Source organism: Pristis pectinata, chromosome 24 (assembly GCF_009764475.1).
Source record: "Pristis pectinata isolate sPriPec2 chromosome 24, sPriPec2.1.pri, whole genome shotgun sequence".
Lineage (NCBI taxonomy): Eukaryota > Metazoa > Chordata > Chondrichthyes > Rhinopristiformes > Pristidae > Pristis > Pristis pectinata.
The window spans coordinates 10,098,756-10,121,498 of record NC_067428.1 but is presented as its reverse complement, the minus strand read 5'-3'; the positions used below and the strand labels follow the sequence as shown (position 1 = coordinate 10,121,498).

Here is a 22,743-nt window from a genome sequence, read left to right as displayed (position 1 = left end):
GTTTCTGCATAATTTTATATTTATCCCAGTGAGACAACTTTTTCTTTGCCCACCACACCTGCTCCACCACTCACTCAGTAAAGTCACACAAATCGTTTACCTCAACACCACTTTCCTTTACTAACCCCATATCCTTTGATTCCCTTAATAACCAAAACTTTATTCATCCATACTCGGCTATTGAGCTTCCACTGTTCTTTCATGTAGAGAATTCCAAAGATTCACTATCCTCTGGAAATGTCTTCTCTCAGTCCTGAATGGCCTTCACTCTAATGTGAGGTACTGACCCTCACTCAAGAGAAGCATCATCCTTACATCCACCCAGTCAAGCCTGTTAGAATTTTGTATGTTCCAAACCCTTCAAAGTGTGTTAAAGTTGTTTTTTTTTTCTTTTTATAGCACTTTTAATGTGTTTAGTCAAACATCCAATATCAGTAGCTGAGGACTGAGGAAATTTCTGAATTGAGCAAAGAGGAACCAAGGCATTGAGAAGCAGAACATAGGTGTAATCTAATAATAAATGAGTATAAGACAGTAAAATCTTCTATAGGTGGGTAAAAAGAGAAAACAAAATCTTATGGACCCAGACAAGAGAAATTATACTGGGAGAAAGAAAATGACAGAAATTAAGCAAATATTTTGTATCCATCTTCAGTGAAGAAGATGCTGGAAACATCCAGAAGGTAATACAGAATTACAAGTCTATTGGGACTAAGATGCTCAAAGAAGATAACATTAGTTTAAAAAAAAGTTTTTGGAGAAATTAACAGGACTGAAAGGTGATAAATCCCTAGGACGTAATAATCTGAATCCTATGGAGGCATCTGTGGAGGCGGTGGATGCACTGGCTTGTCATCTTCCAAAATTCCACAGATTTAACAAAAGGTAGTAAATGTCACCCTTCTAGTTAAGAAAGGGTATGGGGGCAGTAAAAGAAAAATGGAATTGAGGAAGAAGATCAGTTAAGTTCTTACTGGATGGCCAGTTATGTTTGAAAGGCTGAATGTCCAACCCTTGCTCCTATTTCGTATGTTCTTATACAACTCTCCTTTCTAAAGTGATAGAAATATACCATGGAGTACTATGTTGTGTCTCTTGTCATTAAGGTAATCTTTATGTATGTGGTGTTTAAGGCCTCATTAGTATTTCTTCCTATGTTATCATCTGTCACTGTAGGATCTGGACTTGACTTTGCATATCTTTTCCATCATGTATATGGTAGTTCCAGCTGGTTGGGTCAACACCAAGTGAGTTTGGAAGTCCTAGGCCATCTGACACATAGAGCTGATCACTAAGCTGCATCATCTCCAGATTGATCTTTATGGTCTCTATCAATTCTAACCATTGGTCATAGATTTGTACAACTCAGAAACAGGCCCATGCTGACCTTTTTGCCCATCTACACATCCCATCTGCCCACACTAATACTGTATCCTACTATGCCTTGCCTATTTAAGTGTCTGCTTAAATGCCTCTTAAATGCTGTAATTGTATCTGATTCCACCACTTTCTCTGGCAGCAGGTTCCAGATGTCAATCACCCTCTGTGTAAAAATAAAACTTACCTCTCAGATCCCCTTTAAATCTCCTTCCTCTCATCTTAAACTGATGGTCTTTTGTTTTTGATACCCCTGCCATGGGAGAAAGATTCTGAGTATTTATCCTATCTGTACCTCTCATAATCTTATATACCTCTGTCAGGTCACCCTCAGCCTCCTTTGCTCTGGGGAAACAAGCCCAGCCTATCCAATCTCTCCCCATAACTAATGTTCTTCAGTCCAGGCAACATCCCGGCGAATCTCCTCTCTACTCTCTCCAACGCAATCACATCCTACTGGAATCTCTTGGACAACCTTGTTTTGTTTGTTACCAGACTTTAACCTTTAAATATCCCTTAGCATCCCTTCCCTTGGTACCATTTTCCCACAAACCCATTCCTGATTATGCTGATCCCATGTCACTGAGAAGAGGTTTGCTGTCAAGATTTAACACTCAGGATGAAGATCTTAAATGATCCATAATTGTTCATTTCACAAGTCAAATCAAACACTATTCTTCCCTATGGGAGGGAGAAAACCTAGAGGAGGAAAAATCAGGCAAGGTACAGGAGCTTTGACAGGCTTTTGATGAGTGAGGTTGAGTGTGTGCTTTGGAGATATTAAAGATGAAACATAGAGTGATGTAAAATGGTTGTTATCAAATATATCTAGGGTAAATTAAACTAGTAAATGGAAAACAAGGCAGGATTTCACTGCAGATGGGTCCCAACGCAACACTGAGGCATTCCTTGAAGCTGAATATAATAGATCAAGGTAAGGGAAGAAGGACTGAGATTTGTCTTCTATTATCAGCTTCACCAGAAGGCACACTATATTAAGCATCTGGCAATGATGGAAAAACAATGTAAATTAACAGCAGAAACATTATTTCAGGAGATAATTCCAGAAAGAAAGCAGTTAAGAGAAACAAAGGACTGTAGATGCTGGAATCTAGATGAAAAACACTATGATGCTGGAGAAACTCAGCAGTCCAGGCAGTATCCGCGGAGAAAAACAGGCGGTCAATGTTTTGGGTCAGGACCCTTCTTCAGAAAGCAGTTAATATTACTAAAGACCAAAGAGCATGTCCTTTTAAATTTTTAATTAGAAAATTCAGATTGTGCTCTGTCAGGTTCCCACTATAATCCAGTTGACAAGAATTCAAAATTGGGCATCACCCCAGGGTATACAAAAGAGAGGATCATGGTGCAGTGGGGGATTTCAGGACTGAAGTCATTATGGAACAACCTCAAGGTGCTAAAGGTTTCATCAACAGACCTACTGATATTATTTGCTATGGAAGTATATGAATTCCTTGCTGACTGTGAATGACACATAAATTAAGTTGGTTTTATATTTCTAATAAACTACTGAAGTGTTGAAACTAAATTCTTCAACCTCTTAGTTAGTCCGCTGATGCGGGAGGTAAGATACAAGGTCCTAGAGCTTGTGGCATGCTGTTGAAATTAAAATATGTGGCTGATGTTAACAATTCTGGAGAGTGAACTCCAGAAAACATAAAGCATATGCAAGAAATGTGGATTATGTTACATTTCCTTGAATAAAAGTTGAAAGTGTCCACATTTAAACTGTCAAAGACCAACAGAGTTATGAATAAAAATACCACAATCCACATGGGTCTTTCTTCTTTCGATTCTGCTGACGTGGCAAACAGAAAACTCAACATGACGACAAGGTGAAACAAAATGGAGCAGTTTAGTTCTGGCAGTTAAAATAAAGAAAATTCTGTAGTGAGGTCATGACATCATAATATGTCTTCTTTTAACATTTGTGCTAAACAATGGAATTTTTTTGCATTTTGGACACTCAGACCAATGTTTACAATGTGTCAGAGACAAACAGAGGCTGTGAATTGCTCTACCACATCTCTTCCACACCTTGCTGACCCCTGTTCACTCACCAAGCCCATATACAGACAGACAAAGGTAGACCTAAGAAATATGTCCCTGAATCTACTTCCCATGATGAGAACATTACTAATCCTTGGTGTCCTGCATTCACTTTCCAATTCTGACAACTGAAATGCACCAAAGAGCATCTCTGAGTGGTTGAACCTGTGCAAATAATGTCAAGAAGATTGTCGTGTCCGTATTTTTTGTAATTCATCAAAGGTGTCTTGATGAAGGGATTTTCTGAATGAGTAAAACCTAGCTATAGTACTGGAAAAGTTAGATGTCACCTTTCCAACTGAATAAAAGAAAGACGTACATTTTTAGAACATCTAGCCTATGTTCTTGAAGTGTTATAATGGAAGAAACATGGTAGCTATTTTGTGCACAGCAAGCTCCCATTAACTAATGAGACTGATGAAAAATTGATGGACCAACAAAAAATAACTTAATTGGTCCAGTGGTCTGAATTGCTTAAGATGTCAGTATGCACTTCTGACTGAGTGTCACATGTTATCTATAAACTCCTCTTTCTCACCCATTCAGACCCGGCTGCTGTGCGGAACCAGGAACAAAATACAACTCCTCTAATGGATTTCCGGATGAGATGTTGAACTTCGTGAAGACTCACCCACTGATGGATGATACAGTTCCCTCATTAAACCATGGGCCATGGATTATAAAGACAACCATCAGGTGAAATTCAAAGACGCAGTCTTCAAGAGCATTTTAAAAGAGGGTTCAATTTTTTCATGACTTCTGATATGAATTCAGGTTCAAGTTTATTGTCATGGGCATATATACCCAGGGTATAAATGCCATGAAAATTAGCTTTTTACAGCAGGAGCACAGTACGTTACAAACATAACAAGCATAAATTACACATAATTTACACAACAAAATAAACAAAAATAAACATAATGATGTTAGTGCAAGTTGAGAGAACTATAGTCCGAGGTAGAATTAGGATTTTTCAGGTCGGTTCAAGAACCCGATGGCAGTGATGAAACCTGAGCATGAGTCTGCTCTCAGCCCAAGCCCTACTCTGTTCCCTTGCAATATTTGGCTTATCCTGTGGTAGTAACAGTAAATAAATTTAAATATGTAGGTACTGCAACCTTGCATCAACACATACTTGGTTCATGTGTGCGGAATGCTAATATGACCCAGTTATCAGGTCCCAGTATAACAATTTCTATCAAGCTGAGCAGTGTACAACCCCATGGGCAGTCACACCATCATTGCCAGCTGTACTGGATCCCTTGAAGCAGGTCTCTGTCTGAAACATGTTTGGAACCTTAGATGGAATTCTAAGGTTGCTCTCCTAATATAAAAAAATAAATAGCCAACCATGCATGTTGGCTGGCAGTGATTCATCTCACATTGGTAGCTCCAGGGTAATGTTCCCTATCCTTTGCCTGAGAAAGTGGCAAATGTGAACAAACAATTGTAAACTTTGGCAGCGGTCTTTGAGTTTAAACAAGTTTGGCACTGTCAGTATGGTTCTAAGAAATGGCAGGATTCAAAGGGCCATTTAACTTGTAAGGAAACGGGATCCAGATAAAATAAACACAGAAGAATGCCTCAAAGAGGATTCTGCTTTCCATTAATATCCACCCTCCTGAAACCCATCCAGACAGACATTTCTCTGACAGTAAAAGGAAAAACTTAGTGAAATCCAACTTTAACCAGGATGCAAAATGGTGGGCAGTGGATCGGACAACTGTTCAGTACAAATGGTGATATTTGCTTCATTTGATTTTCATGAATGCTCAACATCAACTGAATTTTACCCCTCTCTACTCTCACTGTGATGCAGCAGGGTATGTTCCCAAACATTTTAGTGAGCTGGGTATCAGAATAACAAAGCCAGGAGAGGCTACTGCAGCCGAGACAAAGGTCTCACCAAATTGAACCCAGTGATTGCTGAGACCATCCAAGCCCAGCAGCCCTGGACCCCCGAGGAATGCATGTTCCTTGGGTTGGATTTCTGCTCCAATATCCTGGTTCAGTTGATGATGCTCCGTGTTTAAACTTACACATTTGAGCTTGTGACCATAGCAATGTCTGGGGATAGTTTAAGAGGCAGGAGAAGTGATGCATGAAGCTGTGCTGTTAGTATTTAATGTTTTGGACTGACAAAAACATTAAGATGCATCGTTTGTGCTCCTGGTATAAATGTGAAAATATACTGGTGACTGCTATAGTACTCTAAAGAATTGAGCACAGCCACATGTCTGTTGCTGCAGAGAATGTGCCCGGAAAGATTTCTGATCCAGTCCATTTGTCTTATTCCACATGTATATGGCAGAAATCCTTATATTGAAGCAGCTCCTTAATGAACTGCTCCTGCTCCTGTTCACAATCCTTCACGTAAACATTGAAGCAGAGAGATAACAGGCCACTTGTTCCATTGTCCCTCAGCTGCAGTGATGACTCCAAGATATTGGACAGGCTAACATTTTGCAGAGGGATGTTGCTGAATGTAAGGGTGTGGCCCGTCCCACTGCTGCCTGAGCGTCCACTTTCCTGCTCACCCTTCCTTTCCCTAAGTGTCTGATAATTTATTGATCTTAGCCTTGAACCTAACTGCTATGATCAAATGGCCGAGCAGACTCGAAGGGCCAAATGGCCTAATTTTGCTCCTATGTCTTATGGTATTATGGACTGAGCATCGATAGCCATCGGGAGCAGAGAATTAAGAATCTTGTGAATAAGGAAATTCCCCACTTCATAGTCCTAAAAGACCCACCCTTTAGCCTGTGATCATGCCTCCTCTATGTAGACACTCCAGCCTGAGAAAATAACATCTCAACATCTACCCTGACAAATCCCTTTCAGAATCTTGTGGATCTGAAGGAGATCACCTCTCATTCCACTAAGCTCAGATAAGTATGAGTCAAATCGACTCAAATTCTTCTCATTGGATAACCTAAATCCCAAGAATTAGTCACCAGAGGAAGATAGTTTCCAGTCACAAAACACTATCTTCTGCAAAAGTCAGCGGTACTATGCTGAATTCAAATGGAAGGGGAATAGTTCTTCCAGAGGTCCATATATTCTATGCATAATTGTATATTAACTGACTCAGCCCACCAATCTTGCCAATTTCACCTCCTTCCCTAAACTCCTTGAACATATCAAGCCTTCCAACGGTCATCTTTTCCTTAATTTTCTATTTGAAACTTTACAGTTTTATTCTTCTTACACAATTGACTTAATCAGAGCCCTGAACAATGTCCATCTGTGATTCTGTTCTTCCTCAAGCTTATTGATGTTCCTTCAGCAAAGTCAACCTCACAGTCCAACAATACATGATCCAGTTCTGTAGCCCTGCCCTTTGCATGGCTTCACTCCTTCCCATTCAACTGGATTCCCAGGAGTAGTTTGTCTTTCCTTTCAACTGTCCCGCTGTGACCTCTTCACTACCTTAAGGGTTCATCTTTGATCCCCTCCTTTAACTCATCTGCATGCTACCACTTGGCAATGCCATGCCCAGACATCGGGTCAGCTTCCATATAATCAGCAGGAACGTCCAGTTCTGTTTCGTGGCCACCTCCTTCACCCATCCATGGTGTCATTTTGCACTGAGGTTCGGTTGGTTTAAACTTCCTCCAGCTCAAATTATTATATTATCAAAGCCGCCACTGATTCCAACCTTTCCCTGGGTAGGGGAAAGTTTTGTCATGTGTTTTTGGAAGGTGCAATGTTCAGAAGGTCACAGAATAATAAAAGTTCTTTGTTTGAGGCAGTGTGTCTGTGGGAGCTTTCATAAGGTTGTAACACTGACCCCTAGTGCCCTTCAAGGTAATCAGCACCTTCAAGTACAAATGCCAGTGTTTGTAGCCTCATCACCTTAGTTCTTCCCTAAACTGACTACAGACCTTAAAACTCACATATTCACTTTTATGTAAGCCATTCCTTTGCAGAAGCATTTACTCCCAGCTCCAAACATAACTACACCAACGCTTTATTTACTGGTTCCCCACCCTTCACCCTTCTTAGACTCCAAATGTAAACTGGCCTATCCCTGTCCAGCACAATGTCCGGTGTCTCCATCATCCCAGTTACAAGTCGCCTGTCTTGAGACTGCACTGTTGTGGAAGCAAGCATAAGGTTGTAACACTGACCCTTGTATCCCAGCCAATAATGAGCATCTTCAACTGTTGTTTCTTGGACTAAATGCAAACTTGTGGTTGCACTACCAACACTTACTTCTCCTCAGATTAGAGTTCCCTAAGGTACCTCCTTTCTGATGTTTTATTAAAAATAATCTGTAGTTAGGTTATGCTTAAAAAACTTGTCCATGAATGATTGCTTATGTTACTAAACCACGAGGCCACAATATTCCCCCTTCAGATTTGTTGCACCTTAAACCATTTTCAGGCACTTAGGTGCCTTGGTAAATTAGGAAACAATAAATGTTTCTTTCTATTCCTCTTTTTTCCTGAAGCTCCAGTGATACCATCCTTTTCTACCATCTTCCTGAATCTTTGCAGCATTAAAACCAAGATTTGTTCAAGTGTGCCCAGTTTTGTTTTTCTCAAAAATGTTTAGTTCCCGTCCTCCTTCAGTGTATAGGTTTTAATCAAGGCTTCTTCATTTATCTTGTGTTCCCAGCTACCTTTGCTAACCTTGCTTACATCTTGCCCTGGAGGCCTTCATTAACATTTCCCAATAATAAGATTGAATGAGGCATAGAACTACTTCACTATCGCAAATGCTGCAACACATAGTTGCAAGGGTTTCTGCAAGGCTCAGTGTTTGGACTGCTAAACAGAGCTGGAAGTTCAGCAGCAATCAGAAACTACACTGCCAGCCAGCTTGGCATAAGCTTCTCATGTTCTCAGAATGGAGAATATTTTATAACTACCTGATATACCAGAAAACTTCATGTGCCCTGAAGCAATCTGTGGATCCTTATACAAGTGTGCTGGCTGTTGGTATAGCAAACAGTCAGTGTTCACTATGCAGGAGTACTTTTCCTTCTTGATGTCTGAAGCAATTACCCTGGCAGAAAACAGAAGTTGGCAAACTCCCAAATTGTATTCCTCATTTTAAATAAGCCTGAAATGTTAGTACAATTTTACAGCAGTTATCTGTTTGACAACATTCGATCCATATTGTGTAAATTCAGAAATTTTCACTAAATTCCATCCACCCTCTATCAGGCATACTAAGTAGAATTTAATAGTATCCTTTGACCAACAGCATGAAAGGGTTCTCTTGGGAATTAGCTGTGGTTGGTAAATGTTGCAAAATTCAACATGGACTGTTGACAGAGGACTTAAGAGAGATTGATGATAGACCATACTTTGATGCTGTAACTTTTCAAGCTATACCTTCAGGTGTTGCAGATAGAAATAGGTCGTGTGCCATGTTTTATTAAATGTTCCTGGAAACTACTTAGTTTTTATGTCTTCCGTTATGTAATTAATGTCTTTCTTTGATATCCAGGGATCGACTGAACAAGATTGTAGTGGATACAGAGGCAGGCCCCTTTAAGAATTACACTGTGGTATTCCTAGGCTCTGAAACTGGGATTATTCTCAAATTCCTCATTCGACCAACTACAAGTACAAACTTTGTCAATCGAAGCCTATTCCTTGAACATTTTGATGCTTACAGCCCAGAGAAGTAAGTATATTTTCTTCTGATGTACGTTGGTCAGTAACTACAAAGAGATGAGTACATATCAAAGAGGGACAAAGAGATCTGAAGTCCATTTCAGAGGCATTGGACTTCATTCTAACCTTTATCTTCTCATTATAGCCTTCAAACATGCACGCACACATACACACAAAAAGTACACACACTCCACACAACACACACAAAATGCTGGAGCAACTCAGCAGGTCAGGCAGCACCTATGGAGAGAAATAAGTAAACAGTCGACGTTTCGGGTCGAGACCCTTCATCGGGACTGGAAAGGAAGAGGGCAGAAGCCAGAATAAGAAGGTCAGGGGAGGGGGAGGGGTATATGCAGGCAGGTGATAGGTGAGTTCAGGTGAGAGGGGGAAGGTAGGAGGGTAGGGGTGGGGGAGGGAGGAGAAGTAAGAAGCTGAGAGGTGAGAGGTAGAAGAGGCAAAGGGCTGGAGAAGAAGGAATCCGGTTGGAGAGGATAGTGGACCATGGAGTAAAAGGAAGGAGGTAGGGAGTGCCATATTAGATCTAGTTTTAGGTAATGAACCGGGACAGGTGACAGATCTATCGGTGGGTGAGCATTTGGGGGACAGTGGCCATTGCTCCATAACCTTTAGAATTGTCATGAACAGGGATAGGAGTAAAGAGGATGGGAAGATATTTAATTGGGGAAAGGTGAATTATGAGGATATAAGGTGAGAACTTGGGAGTGTAAATTGGGATGACAGTTTTGAAGGGAAATGTACTATGGAGATGTGGTCGATGTTCAGGGATCTTTTGCAGGATGTTAAGGATAAATTTGTCCCGGTGAGGCAGAGAAGGAATGGCAGGGTGAAGGAACCATGGGTGATGAGAGAGGTGGAACAACTAGTTAGGAAGAAGAAGGCAGCATACATAAGGTGTAAGCAGCAAGGATCAGACAAGGCTCGTGAGGAATATAGAGCAGCAAGGAAGAAACTTAAGAAAGGGCTGAGGAGAGTGAGAAGGGGACATGGAAAGGCTTTGGCGAGTAGGGTTAAGGAGAATCCCAAGGCTTTTTTCTCACATGTGAAGAGCAGAAGGATGGCTAGAGTAAAGGTAGGTCCGATTAAAGACAAAGGTGGGAGGATGTGCCTGGAAGCTGTGGAAGTGGGTGAGGTTCTCAGTGAATACTTCTCTTCAGTATTCACCAAGGAGAAGGGTCTTGATGATGCTGAGGACAGGGTTGGTAAGGGTAATGTTCTAGAGTATGTAGATATCAAGGAGAGAGGATGTGTTGGAGTTGTTAGAAAATGTTAGGACAGATAAGTCCCCGGGGCCTGACGGAATATTCCCCAGGCTGCTTCGTGAGGCGAGGAAGGAGATTGCTGAAACATTGATTGGGATCTTTGAGTCCTCGTTGTCCATGGGATGCTACCGGAGGATTGGAGGGTGGCGAATGTTGTCCCCTTATTCAAAAAAGGTAGTAGGGATAGTCCAGGGAATTAAAGACCAGTGAGCTTTACATCTGTGGTGGGTAAGCTGTTAGAAAGGATTCCAAGAGATAGGATCTATGGGCATTTAGAGAATCATGGACTGATTAGGGACAGCCAGTATGGCTTTGTGAAGGGAAGATCTTGCCTCACAAGCCTGATAGGGTTCTTTGAGGAGGTGACTAGGAAGATTGATGAGGGTAGTGCAGTGGATGTGGTCTACATGGATTTTAGTAAGGCGTTTGATAAGGTTCCGCATGGTAGGCTTCTTCAGAAGGTCAGAGGCCAAGGGTTCCAGGGATGCTTGGCAGGGTGGATTCAGAATTGGCTTGCCTGTAGAAAGCAGAGGGTTGTGGTGGAGGGAGTGCATTCAGATTGAAGGGCTGTGACTAGTGGTGTCCCACAGGGATCGGTTCTGGGAACTCTACTTTTTGTGATATTTATTAATGACTTGGATGAGGGGGTGGAAGGGTGGCTTAGCAAGTTTGCAGATGACACAAAGATCGGTGGTGTTGTGGATAGTGTGGAGGGCTGTCGAAGCTTACAGAGGGATATTGATAGGATGCAGAGCTGGGCTGACAAGTGGCAGATGGAGTTCAATCCAGAGAAGTGTGAGGTGGTACACTTTGGAAGGACAAACTCCAAGGCAGAATACAAGGTAAATGGCAGGATCCTGGGCAGTGTAGAGGAGCAGAGGGATCTGGGGGTTCATATCCACAGATCACTGAAAGTCGCCTCACAGGTAGATAGGGTAGTTAAGAAAGTTTATGGGATGTTAGCTTTCATAAATCGTGGGATCAGTTTAAGAGTTTAAGAGCCGCGAAGTAATGATGCAGCTTTACAAAACTCTGGTTAGGCCACACTTAGAGTACTGTGTCCAGTTCTGGTCGCCTCATTATAGGAAGGATGTGGAGGCGTTGGAAAGGGTGCAGAGGAGATTTACCAGGATGCTGCCTGGATTAGAGAGCATGGATTATGAGGAGATACTAAAGGAGCTAGGGCTTTACTCATTGGAAAGAAGGAGGATGAGGGGAGACATGATAGAGGTGTACAAGATATTAAGAGGAATAGATAGAGTAGACAGCCAGCGCCTCTTTCCCAGGGCACCAATGCTCAAAACAAGAGGACATGGCTTTAAGGTAATGGGTGGGAAGTTCAAGGGAGATGTCAGAGGGAGGTTTTTCACCCAGAGGGTGGTTGGTGCATGGAATGCACTGCCTGGGGTGGTGGTGGAGGCTGATACGTTGGTCAAGTTCAAGAGGTTATTAGATAAGCATATGGAGGAATTTAAGATAGAGGGATATGTGGGAGGAAGGGGTTAGATAGTCTTAGGTGTGGTTTGAAGGGCGGCACATCATGGTGGGCTGAAGGGCCTGTATTGTGCTGTATTGTTCTATGGTTCTATGGTTCCATGGAATAGATAGGCAGGTCCTGAGGGCTGGGGAAGGGGAAAGAGAAGAGGGAAGGGGGCCACAGGAATGAGGCAAGACAAAGGGGACAAAAAAAAGAAGGGGGGAAGAAGCGGGGAGGGGTTACCAGAAGTTAGAAAAATCCCCACCTCCTTCCTTTTACATGGTCTTTCATCTCCCTATGAATTCACTACATTGACAACAAATTAATTGCACCTCCTCCTGTTCCAAGTCATTCCCTTCCCAGTTCTTAAAGTCTGCCTTTTGTTTTATATCTTCCTGAGTATTTTTCCTTCCTCCTGCTCTTTGTGGGGCTTCACCTGCCTCACCTTCGGGAATGATTCTGTCTTCTCCCTGACTTTGTTCGGACTTGTTGACCTACACTATGCACCTGAGCCCTTCTCCAAAGCTTTCCAAATATCATTACTGCAAATTGTTCTTTCACTTTTCAAAGAACATAATAATGCAGTGAGGTAGCAAAAAATCAAAATCTTTGTTTATTTGAACAAAAAATATTGGAGCAGTAAGGCTAACTGTACATGTGGACCTGAGGGTGAGATGGGAAATTGAAGAGAAAAGTGGCTAAAGATGGGAATGGCTCACTGTTTACCGGTTGGAAAAAAAACAAAGTATCAAAATGTCTCTGGGAGCAATCCAAGTCCTAGCTAATCTTCACGGATAATCTAGTTGAAAGGGATTTATTAATCAAAAGTCACAGAAAGATACAGCACAGAAATAACCTCTTCAACCCACCAAGTCCTAGCTGACCATTGACAGTAATCCCACATTAATCCCGTCTTTTGTCAATTCTCCCCGCGTTCACCTTAGCTTCCCCCAGATTCTACTGCTCATCTACACACTAGGGGTAATTTACAGTGGTCAATTAAACCTACCAACCTGCATGTATTTGGGAAGTGGGAGGAAATGGAGCACCTGAAGGAAAACCACATGGTCACAGGGAGAATGTGCAAACTCCACACAGTCAGCACCAGAGCTCTGGATCAAACCTGGGCCACTGGCACTGTGAGACAGTGGCTCTACCAATAGCACCACTCTACCCCCCCCCCCCCCCCCCCCCCCACAGCTATACCACCATACAAGCCTCCATGATAATATCAATCAATGAGGCACCAGTTCGGATCCCTAGTCAGTGTTAAATTCACTGATCTTGGGCAAACTGATTGCAAAGCAGTGTGCTTGGGCTAAGGATAGTGCAAGGATCTTGCACTTGATGGTTTTCTCTGCAGGCAGGTTTTCAGTGATAGGAAGTTTGAGGATGCTCATTCCATCAAATATCCTGCCAATATTCAATGTATTGGATCACAAAAGAAAAACGAATTTCACTTGGGCCTTTGGTATTCTGAAAGACATTTTGATATTTTGGAACAACACCCCAACAGTAGTCATTAGGGTGAAGTCAGATATATCAGAAATACAGATTAAGTGGGATTGCAAATGCCAACAATTATAATGATGCCCATTATTCAATTCAGTTGAAATCTATCTGGCAGAGCTCACATAGACAACCAATGTAAAGTTGACTGTTTTGCGGCTCCACTGATAATCAGTTATATCCCCAGCAGCTTCAGAAGAGCGGACAGATTGGGAGAGAAAGAACCCTGGTACCAAAAAAGCAGCAACTTGAAGAGATGAATAACATTGGTGAAATTACATTCAGATAATTTCAAAAATCAAACACAGTAGTATTAGCATCCACATAGACTGTACATGGGAAGCTGTGTATTTAATAATATCAGTGATCCTGAGGAAGTGCTAAAAAAAAGTATTAAAAATTTCTGGGCTCCCTTCCAAAAACTGTAAAGACAGCTGGAAAGGTTCTAGGTCTCCTTGGAGCACAGAGAATTAGAAAAGGCCAATGGTCCAGGTATTTTAAATGGTTGATAGGAATTGACTGAATACAAATTAGTCTTTGTTGAAATAAATGTGAAGCAAGCTTTGCAATATAGGTCTAAGCAAGGAAATTAGGACCAATCTATTTCAGAGGATAGTCAATATTTAGATTAAATTGCAGTCACATCTCATCACTTTTAAAACAAAACTCCACAAGAGACAGTATTTCCAGGAGAGGCAAAGACAAGGGAAGGGAGGGGAAGAGAAGGTGTCGAGTTGTACGAAGTGTTATTATTTTGTCATATTAATAACTATCGACAGTATATGAAATATAGTTACTAACACATATACTCTAATTATTAACCAAAAATATATTAGCAGCTCATTAATTGTGGTTTTTAAGACTTTACTGTACTTAGACCAATTGCTGGCTTCTCCTGCATTACAACAGCGAATGTACTTCAGTGCTAATTCATTGTATGTGACCCAGTGGCACTGTGTTATACAAATGCAATTCCTTCTTAATTGTGCCATGGCAAAATTCTGCTTCATAATGACTGAAGTACCTACTCTTCATTCCAGGTGCAATAGCAAAGGACATGAGCACCGGAAGATTGTGGGAATGGAGCTCGATAAGATCAGTGGAACACTGCTGGTGGCATTTTCCTCTTGTGTCGTCCGTGTTGCATTTGCCCATTGTCAGCAACATGCTGCCTGCATGAAGTGAGTCTGTCAAAGATTAATAGTTCTCAGACATTATAATAATCCCTTCAACTTTTGAACTGTACCATTTAATTCCTCTGGCTCGGCATCCATCCCTTCCGAGCTCAGGCAGACATTCTTGCCTTTAAGTTGGAAGGCTGTGAGTTCAAACCTCACTGAAGTTTTGATTGCACAATTTGGGCTGACACTCCAATGTATCACTGAGAGAGTGTTAGCAATGATGTTGGCTTTCAGGTGGGATGTTAAACCAAGGGTTGTGGGAGGATTTAAAAGATACCATGGTGCTAGCTGGAAAAGACCAGAGAACTCTACCCAAGTCAGCACTCATGTCTCAATCTACCCTGCCAAAAACAAGATTTTATTCATTCATCTGACATGTTTTTTGGGTAATGAGCTCTCATGATCCTCTACATTACAATACTGACTATGTTTCCAAAAAGCAGTTCATTGATTGTCAAGCACTTTGGGCCATGATAACAATTTGGCAAGGAGTAAAATTTCTGCATGATGATTCTGCTTCCACAAGTACAGCCAAAATCTCGATCCCTCTGTCAAGCGCCTGTTCTAAATGAGTTTTGGTTGCGGTTTGATGGCGGCAAGTGTTATTCCAAGCTTGATCCTATCCATCTCAAACTTCTACACTCAAATATCTGCCGCCAGGAGTCACAACATTGCAGTTGTAAGCTAGATCCTAAGGCATTTTCCACCCAGCTCAAGAATAAGGCCCGCCTTTTCTCAGCCAAGTTCAGTGAACTAAATACAAATTGGGAATTGCAAATACATCTCTGAACAAACACACTAGCACCAGTCTCAAAAACATTATTACTGGGACAATGATGATGGTATTGGCCAATTCATAGACCTCAGCACAAGAGGATGGGCAGAAAGGACTGCAGTGCAGGGAGAGATTGAGATAGACTGTGGTATGGAGGAGAGTGCAGGGTAGATTAACATGGAGGGGAGACCAAGATAGACTGCAGTACAGAGGAGAGACCGGGATAGACTGTAATATGGGGGGGGGGGGGGGGGGTGGCAGGGTAGAATGCAGCAGAGGAGAGGACAGCAGTGTGGACTACAGTACAGCAGAAGAGACCAGGTAAGACTGCAGCATAAAAGGAAGACCTTTGATCTAACTTCCACAGAAGCCATTCCAAAATATGGATGAGAGAGTTGGTGTTTGGAGTGGAAGAATTTGAGGTAAAAACACTCCCATGTACTTCTTCAGCCAATGCACTACCAAATATAGGTATAATGCACAAAGATTCCCAGGGTTAGTCTAAATTGTGTCAGAATAATCAGTGAACAAAATATTGACAGATGCAAAATTCAGTAGGACAGACAATCTCAAACTAGCCTTTTCATAAATTCAAGTCTCCTGCCTTTGGAGAAGAATACCAGGTACATTTTGCTCAATGATAATACTATCCTCCTCCAACCAAGCTGGATAGGGCTGCCATAATCTTATTCCACTCCGATGTATCCTGCAATGTCTTTTCTTCCAACTTCTGCACATTTACCCTCTGAAGTACTGAAGATTCTATCACGAGCCCCATCTTATTTCTCACCTGGATGCTGCCCTTCATCAGCATTTGTAAGAACAATGTCAGGTTCCACATGCACAGAAATACCACCCAGATCTGCCTCTCCATCATTCTCTCGACCCTTCTGCTCTCTCTGACTTGTCCCTTTGATATTCAGAACTGGATTAGAGAAACCTTTTACGACAAAGCATTGTGAGGACTACAAGTATTGTCTTTGGTATCTAACCTAACTTCATTCTCTGGCCACCAACTCTATGCATCTTCCTGTCTACCTTGTGTGGCTGATTCAGTCCATTGATGATCTTAAAGGGGTATTTGATCCTGAGATGAACCTAAGATCACATACCCACAATGTCCTCGAAAATGACTGCTGTTACCTCGATCACAATGCCATCTCCTACTCTACTTCACCTCATCTACTCTAAAACCCTAGTCTACACTTTTTGTTACCTCTCTAATTGACCACTGCAGTGCTCACATCATCAGCTTTCCACCTACAGCTTTCCGTTCTTGTGAGTTCATCCAAAACTATTGCCCATGTCCTGACTTGAATCAGTCCCTGTTCACCCTTTGCCTCTCTTTTCACCAACCTATGTTGGCTCCTGGCTTAGCATTGTTTCGATATTAAAATAATCTTTTTATTCAGATCTAAATATAGCTGCACCCCTCTCTAGTTCAACGACTTCCGACATCCTAATACACCTTATCTATCTCTGCACCCCTCTAATTCTCTGTCTTCTGTGCCAACCCTGATTGCTCTACCATTGGCAGTCGTACTTTCAGCAGTATAGGCTCTGTGCTCTGCAGTTCCTTGCCTAAATGTCTCTGCCTCTCTTTTCTCTTCGTCCCGTAAAATCACTCATATTTTTGTTAAAACTGTGAAACAGCTGGGACATTTTGCTGTCTTAAAGGCACCTTATATATCCAAGTTGCTGTTGAGATAAGGGGAAGGAAAATCTCCCAAGATTCCTTCTTCTGATAACTACATGTCAGAAATATTTATAAGTATGGATCCAGGGTGAGGGCAGGAACTGGCTCAACTGTGGCTCGCCATTCTGTCATTTAGCCTGCCACTAATCACTGCGCTCACAGGCAAAGTTGGCCAAGTGATCAATGAAGTAGAAGGTGCCCAGAACCAATGAAGGAAAACCTCAGCAAAGAGAGCAAGGCATAGGAGGGAAAATGGAAGTATTTTTCTGAGTAATTGAAGGGAATTGGGGCCAGTCGTTTCACATTGTGCTGATTTTCATCAACTGCAAAAGCACCAGAATAAACTATCACCAAAATCATCCAACAAGCAAGGTCTGTGAACATGGGCCATTTGCCAATTGAATTCTACACATAGAAAAATGTTACTCAAACGTGCAGACTAGACCAAAATTTGAAGCCACTACTTCAGAACCTAGCACTTTGAATGCACTCTCATGATTTATAGAGTTGTTAAGAGAAATAACGCTGCCAACTTTCATAGTGCTGACTACTGCCTGATACTCCAAACCAAGTGTCAGTGGAAGCAGGCACACCATTCACTGTAAGTCACGGAGAAAACTCCTGTGCTGAACAGTGTGTCCAGATTAGAATTCACTCAAACGATCGAAGCTTGACATATTTTTAATGCCTTTCTTACGCTACATTAAGAAGTGAAACTCAGACTACAGGAGAAAAAGGCAAGTCAGCAAAATCGGATGCACCATGTCAAGGCTGACTCCATCTCAAGGAGATTTCAGAAGGCAGCCAGAATGAAAAATGAGTTTGCAGTATTGCCAACATAAAGGAAATGTTAGCTTTAGAGAAAAAAAAAGTCACGGAAGATCTGATGAGCATGTATTTAAAATGTGAAAAACAGAAGCTTTAATCAAGTTAGTTCCCTGCCAACCCCCTGAAATTATGTTGTTTTAAGGAAGAAATTAGAAGTTACAGAAATTAAATTTGATCCAGATTGAAATGTTTGCTGAGAAATTCATCAGTGTCGCTAATTGGTGGTTGTTTGGTGCAATTGCACGCTTGTCTTGTGAAAATACAACAGCAGATGCCCATGATGTAAGATACTGGTGAATCAGCTTCTCATGAGGAAGCCTTTCTTTCTCATAATGCACCAGTGTGGATTGCCCAGGAGTGAAAAGCCATACTGAGAAATTGTGACCATTTGCACACTGTAGCGGTTGCTACCGCGGAATAAAACAAGACTCTACTCGGAGGATTGCCAAACAGAACTGGTTTATTTTCCCGCCTTGCGCGGGCCCTTTAAGGGAGAATGCTCCCGCCCAAAACAACTGGCAATGACGTAAGTCCTACGTCATCAGGACTTTCCCGCACGCGGGTTCTCCCCGTCGCTCGGAAAGACGAGGCCCGCCGCCATCTTGGGCCTCGTCGCTCCGACGCCGCGCGACCCGACTGCCGAGCCGGTTCGCCTGACTAGACGGTGAGTCGCCACACAACCCCCCCCCCCCAGAACCGGCGAGACAGTCCCCAAGGTCCGTGGGCTGTGCCAGCTGCCGCTTAGGGGGGCGGCCTCTGCGTCGCGGCGTGGCAACCTCGACAGGCTGTTGCAGATCCAAATGGGCCGGTTTGAGGCGGTCCGCCGTGAAAACCTGTTCCCTGCCTCCAATGTCCAAAATAAAAGTGGATCCGTTATTCCGTACGACTCGGAATGGTCCCTCATATGGTCGTTGCAATGGCGCCCGAAGTGTGCCCCTGCGAACGAAAACAAACTTACAGTCCCGTAGTTCCTTGGGCTGGCAGGATGGGGCTTGACCGTGCCGTGAGGTGGGAATCGGGGTCAAGGCGCCAAGCTTCTCGCGCAGTCTTTGTAGGACTGCTGGGGGTTGTTCCCCTTGGTCCCGAAGGGCAGGTATGAAATCCCCGGGGACAACTAGGGGCGCCCCGTATACAAGCTCAGCTGACGAAGTGCGGAGGTCTTCTTTGGGGGCAGTGCGTATGCCGAGCAGGACCCAAGGCAGCTCGTCAACCCAGTTAGGACCCTTCAGGCGGGCCATCAAGGCCGATTTCAGATGGCGGTGAAAACGTTCCACCAACCCGTTTGATTGAGGATGGTAGGCCATGGTGGTGTGCAGCTGCGTCCCTAGCAGGTTCGCTAATGCAGCCCAGAGACTGGAAGTGAATTGGGTGCCTCTGTCTGAAGTGATGTGGGCCGGAACGCCAAAACGTGAGACCCAAGTTGTGAGTAGCGCCCGGGCGCAGGAATCAGTTGTGATGTCAGCCAGGGGGGTTGCCTCAGGCCACCTCGTGAACCAGTCCACGATGGTAAGGAGGTACCGGGCTCCTCTTGAAACCGGCAGAGGGCCCACGAGGTCGACGTGTATGTGGTCGAACCTCCTACGGGTAGGCTCGAAGTGCTGTGGTGGGACCTTGGTGTGTCGCTGGATTTTTGACGTCTGGCAGTGCGGACAAGTCCTGGCCCACTCACTGACCTGTTTGCGCAGGCCATGCCAGACAAACTTGCTGGCGACCAGTTGGACAGTAGATCTGATGGACAGGTGCGCCAACCCATGTACCGAGTCAAAAACGCGTCTCCGCCAGGCTGCAGGGACTATAGGGCGGGGCTGACCAGTCGCAACGTCGCAAAGTAGGGTCTGCTGACCTGGACCAACCAAGAAATCTCGGAGCTGCAGACCCGAGACTGCAGTTCTGTAGCTGGGCAGTTCGTCGTCGGCTTGCTGTGCGTCAGCCAGGGCCGTGTAGTCGACACCCAAGGATAGGTTGTGGATGGTTGGTCTGGAAAGTGCATCAGCAACGACATTATCCTTTCCGGAGACATGTTGGATGTCAGTTGTGAACTCGGAAATGTAGGATAAATGTCTCTGTCGACAAGCTGACCAGGGATCGGAGACTTTGCAGAAGGCAAAGGACAGAGGCTTATGATCGGTGAAAGCGATGAAAGGCCTGCCTTCTAGAAAGTATCGAAAATGCCGGACCGCCAGATACAGTGCTAGAAGTTCCCGATCAAAAGCGCTGTACTTCAGTTCGGGCGGTCTAAGGTGCTTGCTGAAAAATGCCAAGGGTTGCCAGCGGCCTTCGAGTAGCTGTTCCAGTACCCCACCCACCGCGGTGTTGGATGCGTCTACCGTGAGGGCCGTCGGGACGTCAGTCCTGGGGTGTACCAGCATCGTGGCATCTGCCAGGGCGTCTTTGGCCTTAACGAAAGCAGCCGCAGCCTCGTCAGTCCAGGTGATGTCCTTGCCCTTACCAGCCAGCAGCGAGAACAGAGGGCGCATGATACGGGCTGCTGCAGGGATGAAACGATGGTAAAAGTTGACCATCCCAAGGAATTCCTGTAGGCCTTTGACTGTGTCGGGGCGGGCAAAATGGCGGATAGCATCCACCTTGGCGGGTAGGGGTGTTGCCCCGTCGCTGGTGATTTTGTGGCCGAGGAAATCGATAGAGTCAAGTCCGAATTGGCACTTGGATGGGTTGATCATGAGGCCGAAATCGCGGAGGCGGGAATACAGCTGGCGGAGGTGGGAAAGGTGTTCCTGGCGGTTACGGCTGGCGATCAGTATGTCGTCCAAGTAAATGAACACGAAGTCCAGGTCTTGGCCTACCGCGTCCATCAGCCGCTGGAAGGTCTGCGCGGCATTCTTAAGGCCGAACGGCATCCAAAGGAATTCGAACAGGCCGAATGGGGTGATAATCGCAGTTTTGGGGACGTCATCAGGATGGACCGGGATTTGGTGGTATCCTCTAACGAGGTCCACTTTGGAAAAGATGCGGGCCCCGTGTAAGTTCGCTGCGAAGTCCTGGATGTGAGGGATGGGATAGCGGTCCGGGGTGGTGGCGTCATTCAGCCTGCGGTAGTCGCCGCAGGGCCTCCACCCTCCGGTGGCTTTGGGGACCATGTGCAGGGGGGAGGCCCAGGGGCTGTCTGACCTGCGAACAATCCCCAGCTCCTCCATGTGACAGAACTCTTCCTTTGCCAGGCGGAGCTTGTCTGGAGGTAATCGTCGTGCTCGGGCATGAAGGGGTGGCCCTGTGGTAATGATGTGGTGTCGTACCCCGTGTGTGGGCCTAGAATTTGTAAACGAAGGTGCCAAAATCGATGGGAATTCGGCTAGGAGCTTGGCGAAATCGTCGCCAGAAAGGGAAATGGAGTCCAGGCGCGGGGCTGGTGGGCTGATTTCTCCCAGGGGATAGGTCCGGAGAGTGCTAGAGTGGACTAACCGCTTCCTTCGCAGATCGACTAACAGGTTGTGGGCCCGAAGGAAGTCAGCTCCTAGGAGTGGTCGGGCGACAGTGGCAAGGGTAAAGGTCCAGGTAAAACGGCTGCCGCCAAAGTGTAATTGAAGCGTACGGGTGCCGAAAGACCGTATCGTTGTACTGTTGGCGGCATTGAGTAGAGGACCTGGTGGCCTGTCACAAGTGTCGCGGCCTGTCGGGGGCAAAATACTGACCTCCGCTCCAGTATCAACGAGGAAACGCCGTCCAGATTTCTTGTCCTGAACGAAGAGGAGGCTCTGTCGGCGGCCAGCCGCCGTAGCCATCAGCGGCGGCTGGCCCTGGCGTTTCCCTGAAACTTGCAGGGTGGGCGGCATCGACGGGCCTCCGCACCCCACCTCTGATGGTAGAAGCACAGCTGGTCACCCCGTGTCGTCGTCTGCGTTCCTGGGGCGTGGCTGCTCGGTTGCTGGGGCCGGGCGAGGCGGGTGTTGGGCTCGCGGCCTGGTGATTTGACTGACGGACGAACCGCTCTCGTGCTTGGCCCTCCATAGGACATCTGCCCGGGCGGCCACCTCACGGGGGTTGCTGAAGTCGGCGTCAGCTAACAACAAGTGGATGTCATCGGGGAGCTGTTCGAGGAAGGCCTGTTCGAACATCAGGCATGGCTTGTGTCCCTCAGCCAATGCCAGCATCTCATTCATTAGGGCGGATGGGGATCTGTCCCCCAGGCCATCCAGATGAAGCAGGCGGGCGGCGCGCTCACGACGGGAGAGGCCGAAGGTCCGGATCAAAAGGTCTTTGAAAGCCGGGTACTTATCTTCCTCCAGAGGCGACTGGATGAAGTCTCCAATCTGGGCAGCTGTCTCTTGGTCCAGAGGGCTAACCACATGGTAGTACTTCGTGGAGTCGGAGGTGATCTGCCGAAGGTGGAATTGCGCTTCGGCCTGGTCAAACCAGACGCTGGGCCGAAGTGTCCAAAAGGTGGGCAACTTGAGGGCCACTGCGTTGGCTGTTGCGCTGTCGTCCATTTCGCGGGTCCAAAAGCCGTTTGGACCGTCGGGGTCACCAATGTAGCGGTTGCTACCGCGGAATAAAACAAGACTCTACTCAGAGGATTGCCAAACAGAACTGGTTTATTTTCCCGCCTTGCACGGGCCCTTTAAGGGAGAATGTTCCCGCCCAAAACAACCGGCAATGACGTAAGTCCTACGTCATCAGGACTTTCCCGCGCGCGGGTTCTCCCCGTCGCTCGGAAAGACGAGGCCCGCCGCCATCTTGGGCCTCGTCGCTCCGACGCCGCGCGACCCGACTGCCAAGCCGGTTCGCCCGACTAGACAGAGAGTCGCCACGACACCATTGTTTTAATCCATGGTTTATGCAAGAAAACTGTTTTGTGCTCACAGCTGTCAGCAAGAAACAGTGGGGGAAATTGGCTTGGGTGCTTCTGTACGTCAGACATGTGTCCAGCAATAGGCATTCATCCAATGATGATATTCAATATGG

At 45.1% G+C, this 22,743-nt stretch overlaps 1 protein-coding gene across 6 annotated transcripts in view; it reads left to right on the top strand.

Annotated features, from left to right (window-relative positions):
• sema6bb (sema domain, transmembrane domain (TM), and cytoplasmic domain, (semaphorin) 6Bb) overlaps positions 1-22,743 on the top strand; it is a 426,944-nt gene that overhangs the window by 384,908 nt on the left and 19,293 nt on the right. For all 6 annotated transcript variants that reach the window (XM_052037846.1, XM_052037845.1, XM_052037844.1 and 3 more), the window contains 3 exons: positions 3,994-4,143; positions 8,905-9,084; positions 14,384-14,524. In XM_052037846.1, the coding sequence (XP_051893806.1) occupies positions 3,994-4,143; positions 8,905-9,084; positions 14,384-14,524 (471 nt within the window). The remainder of the gene's footprint in view (positions 1-3,993; positions 4,144-8,904; positions 9,085-14,383; positions 14,525-22,743) is intronic.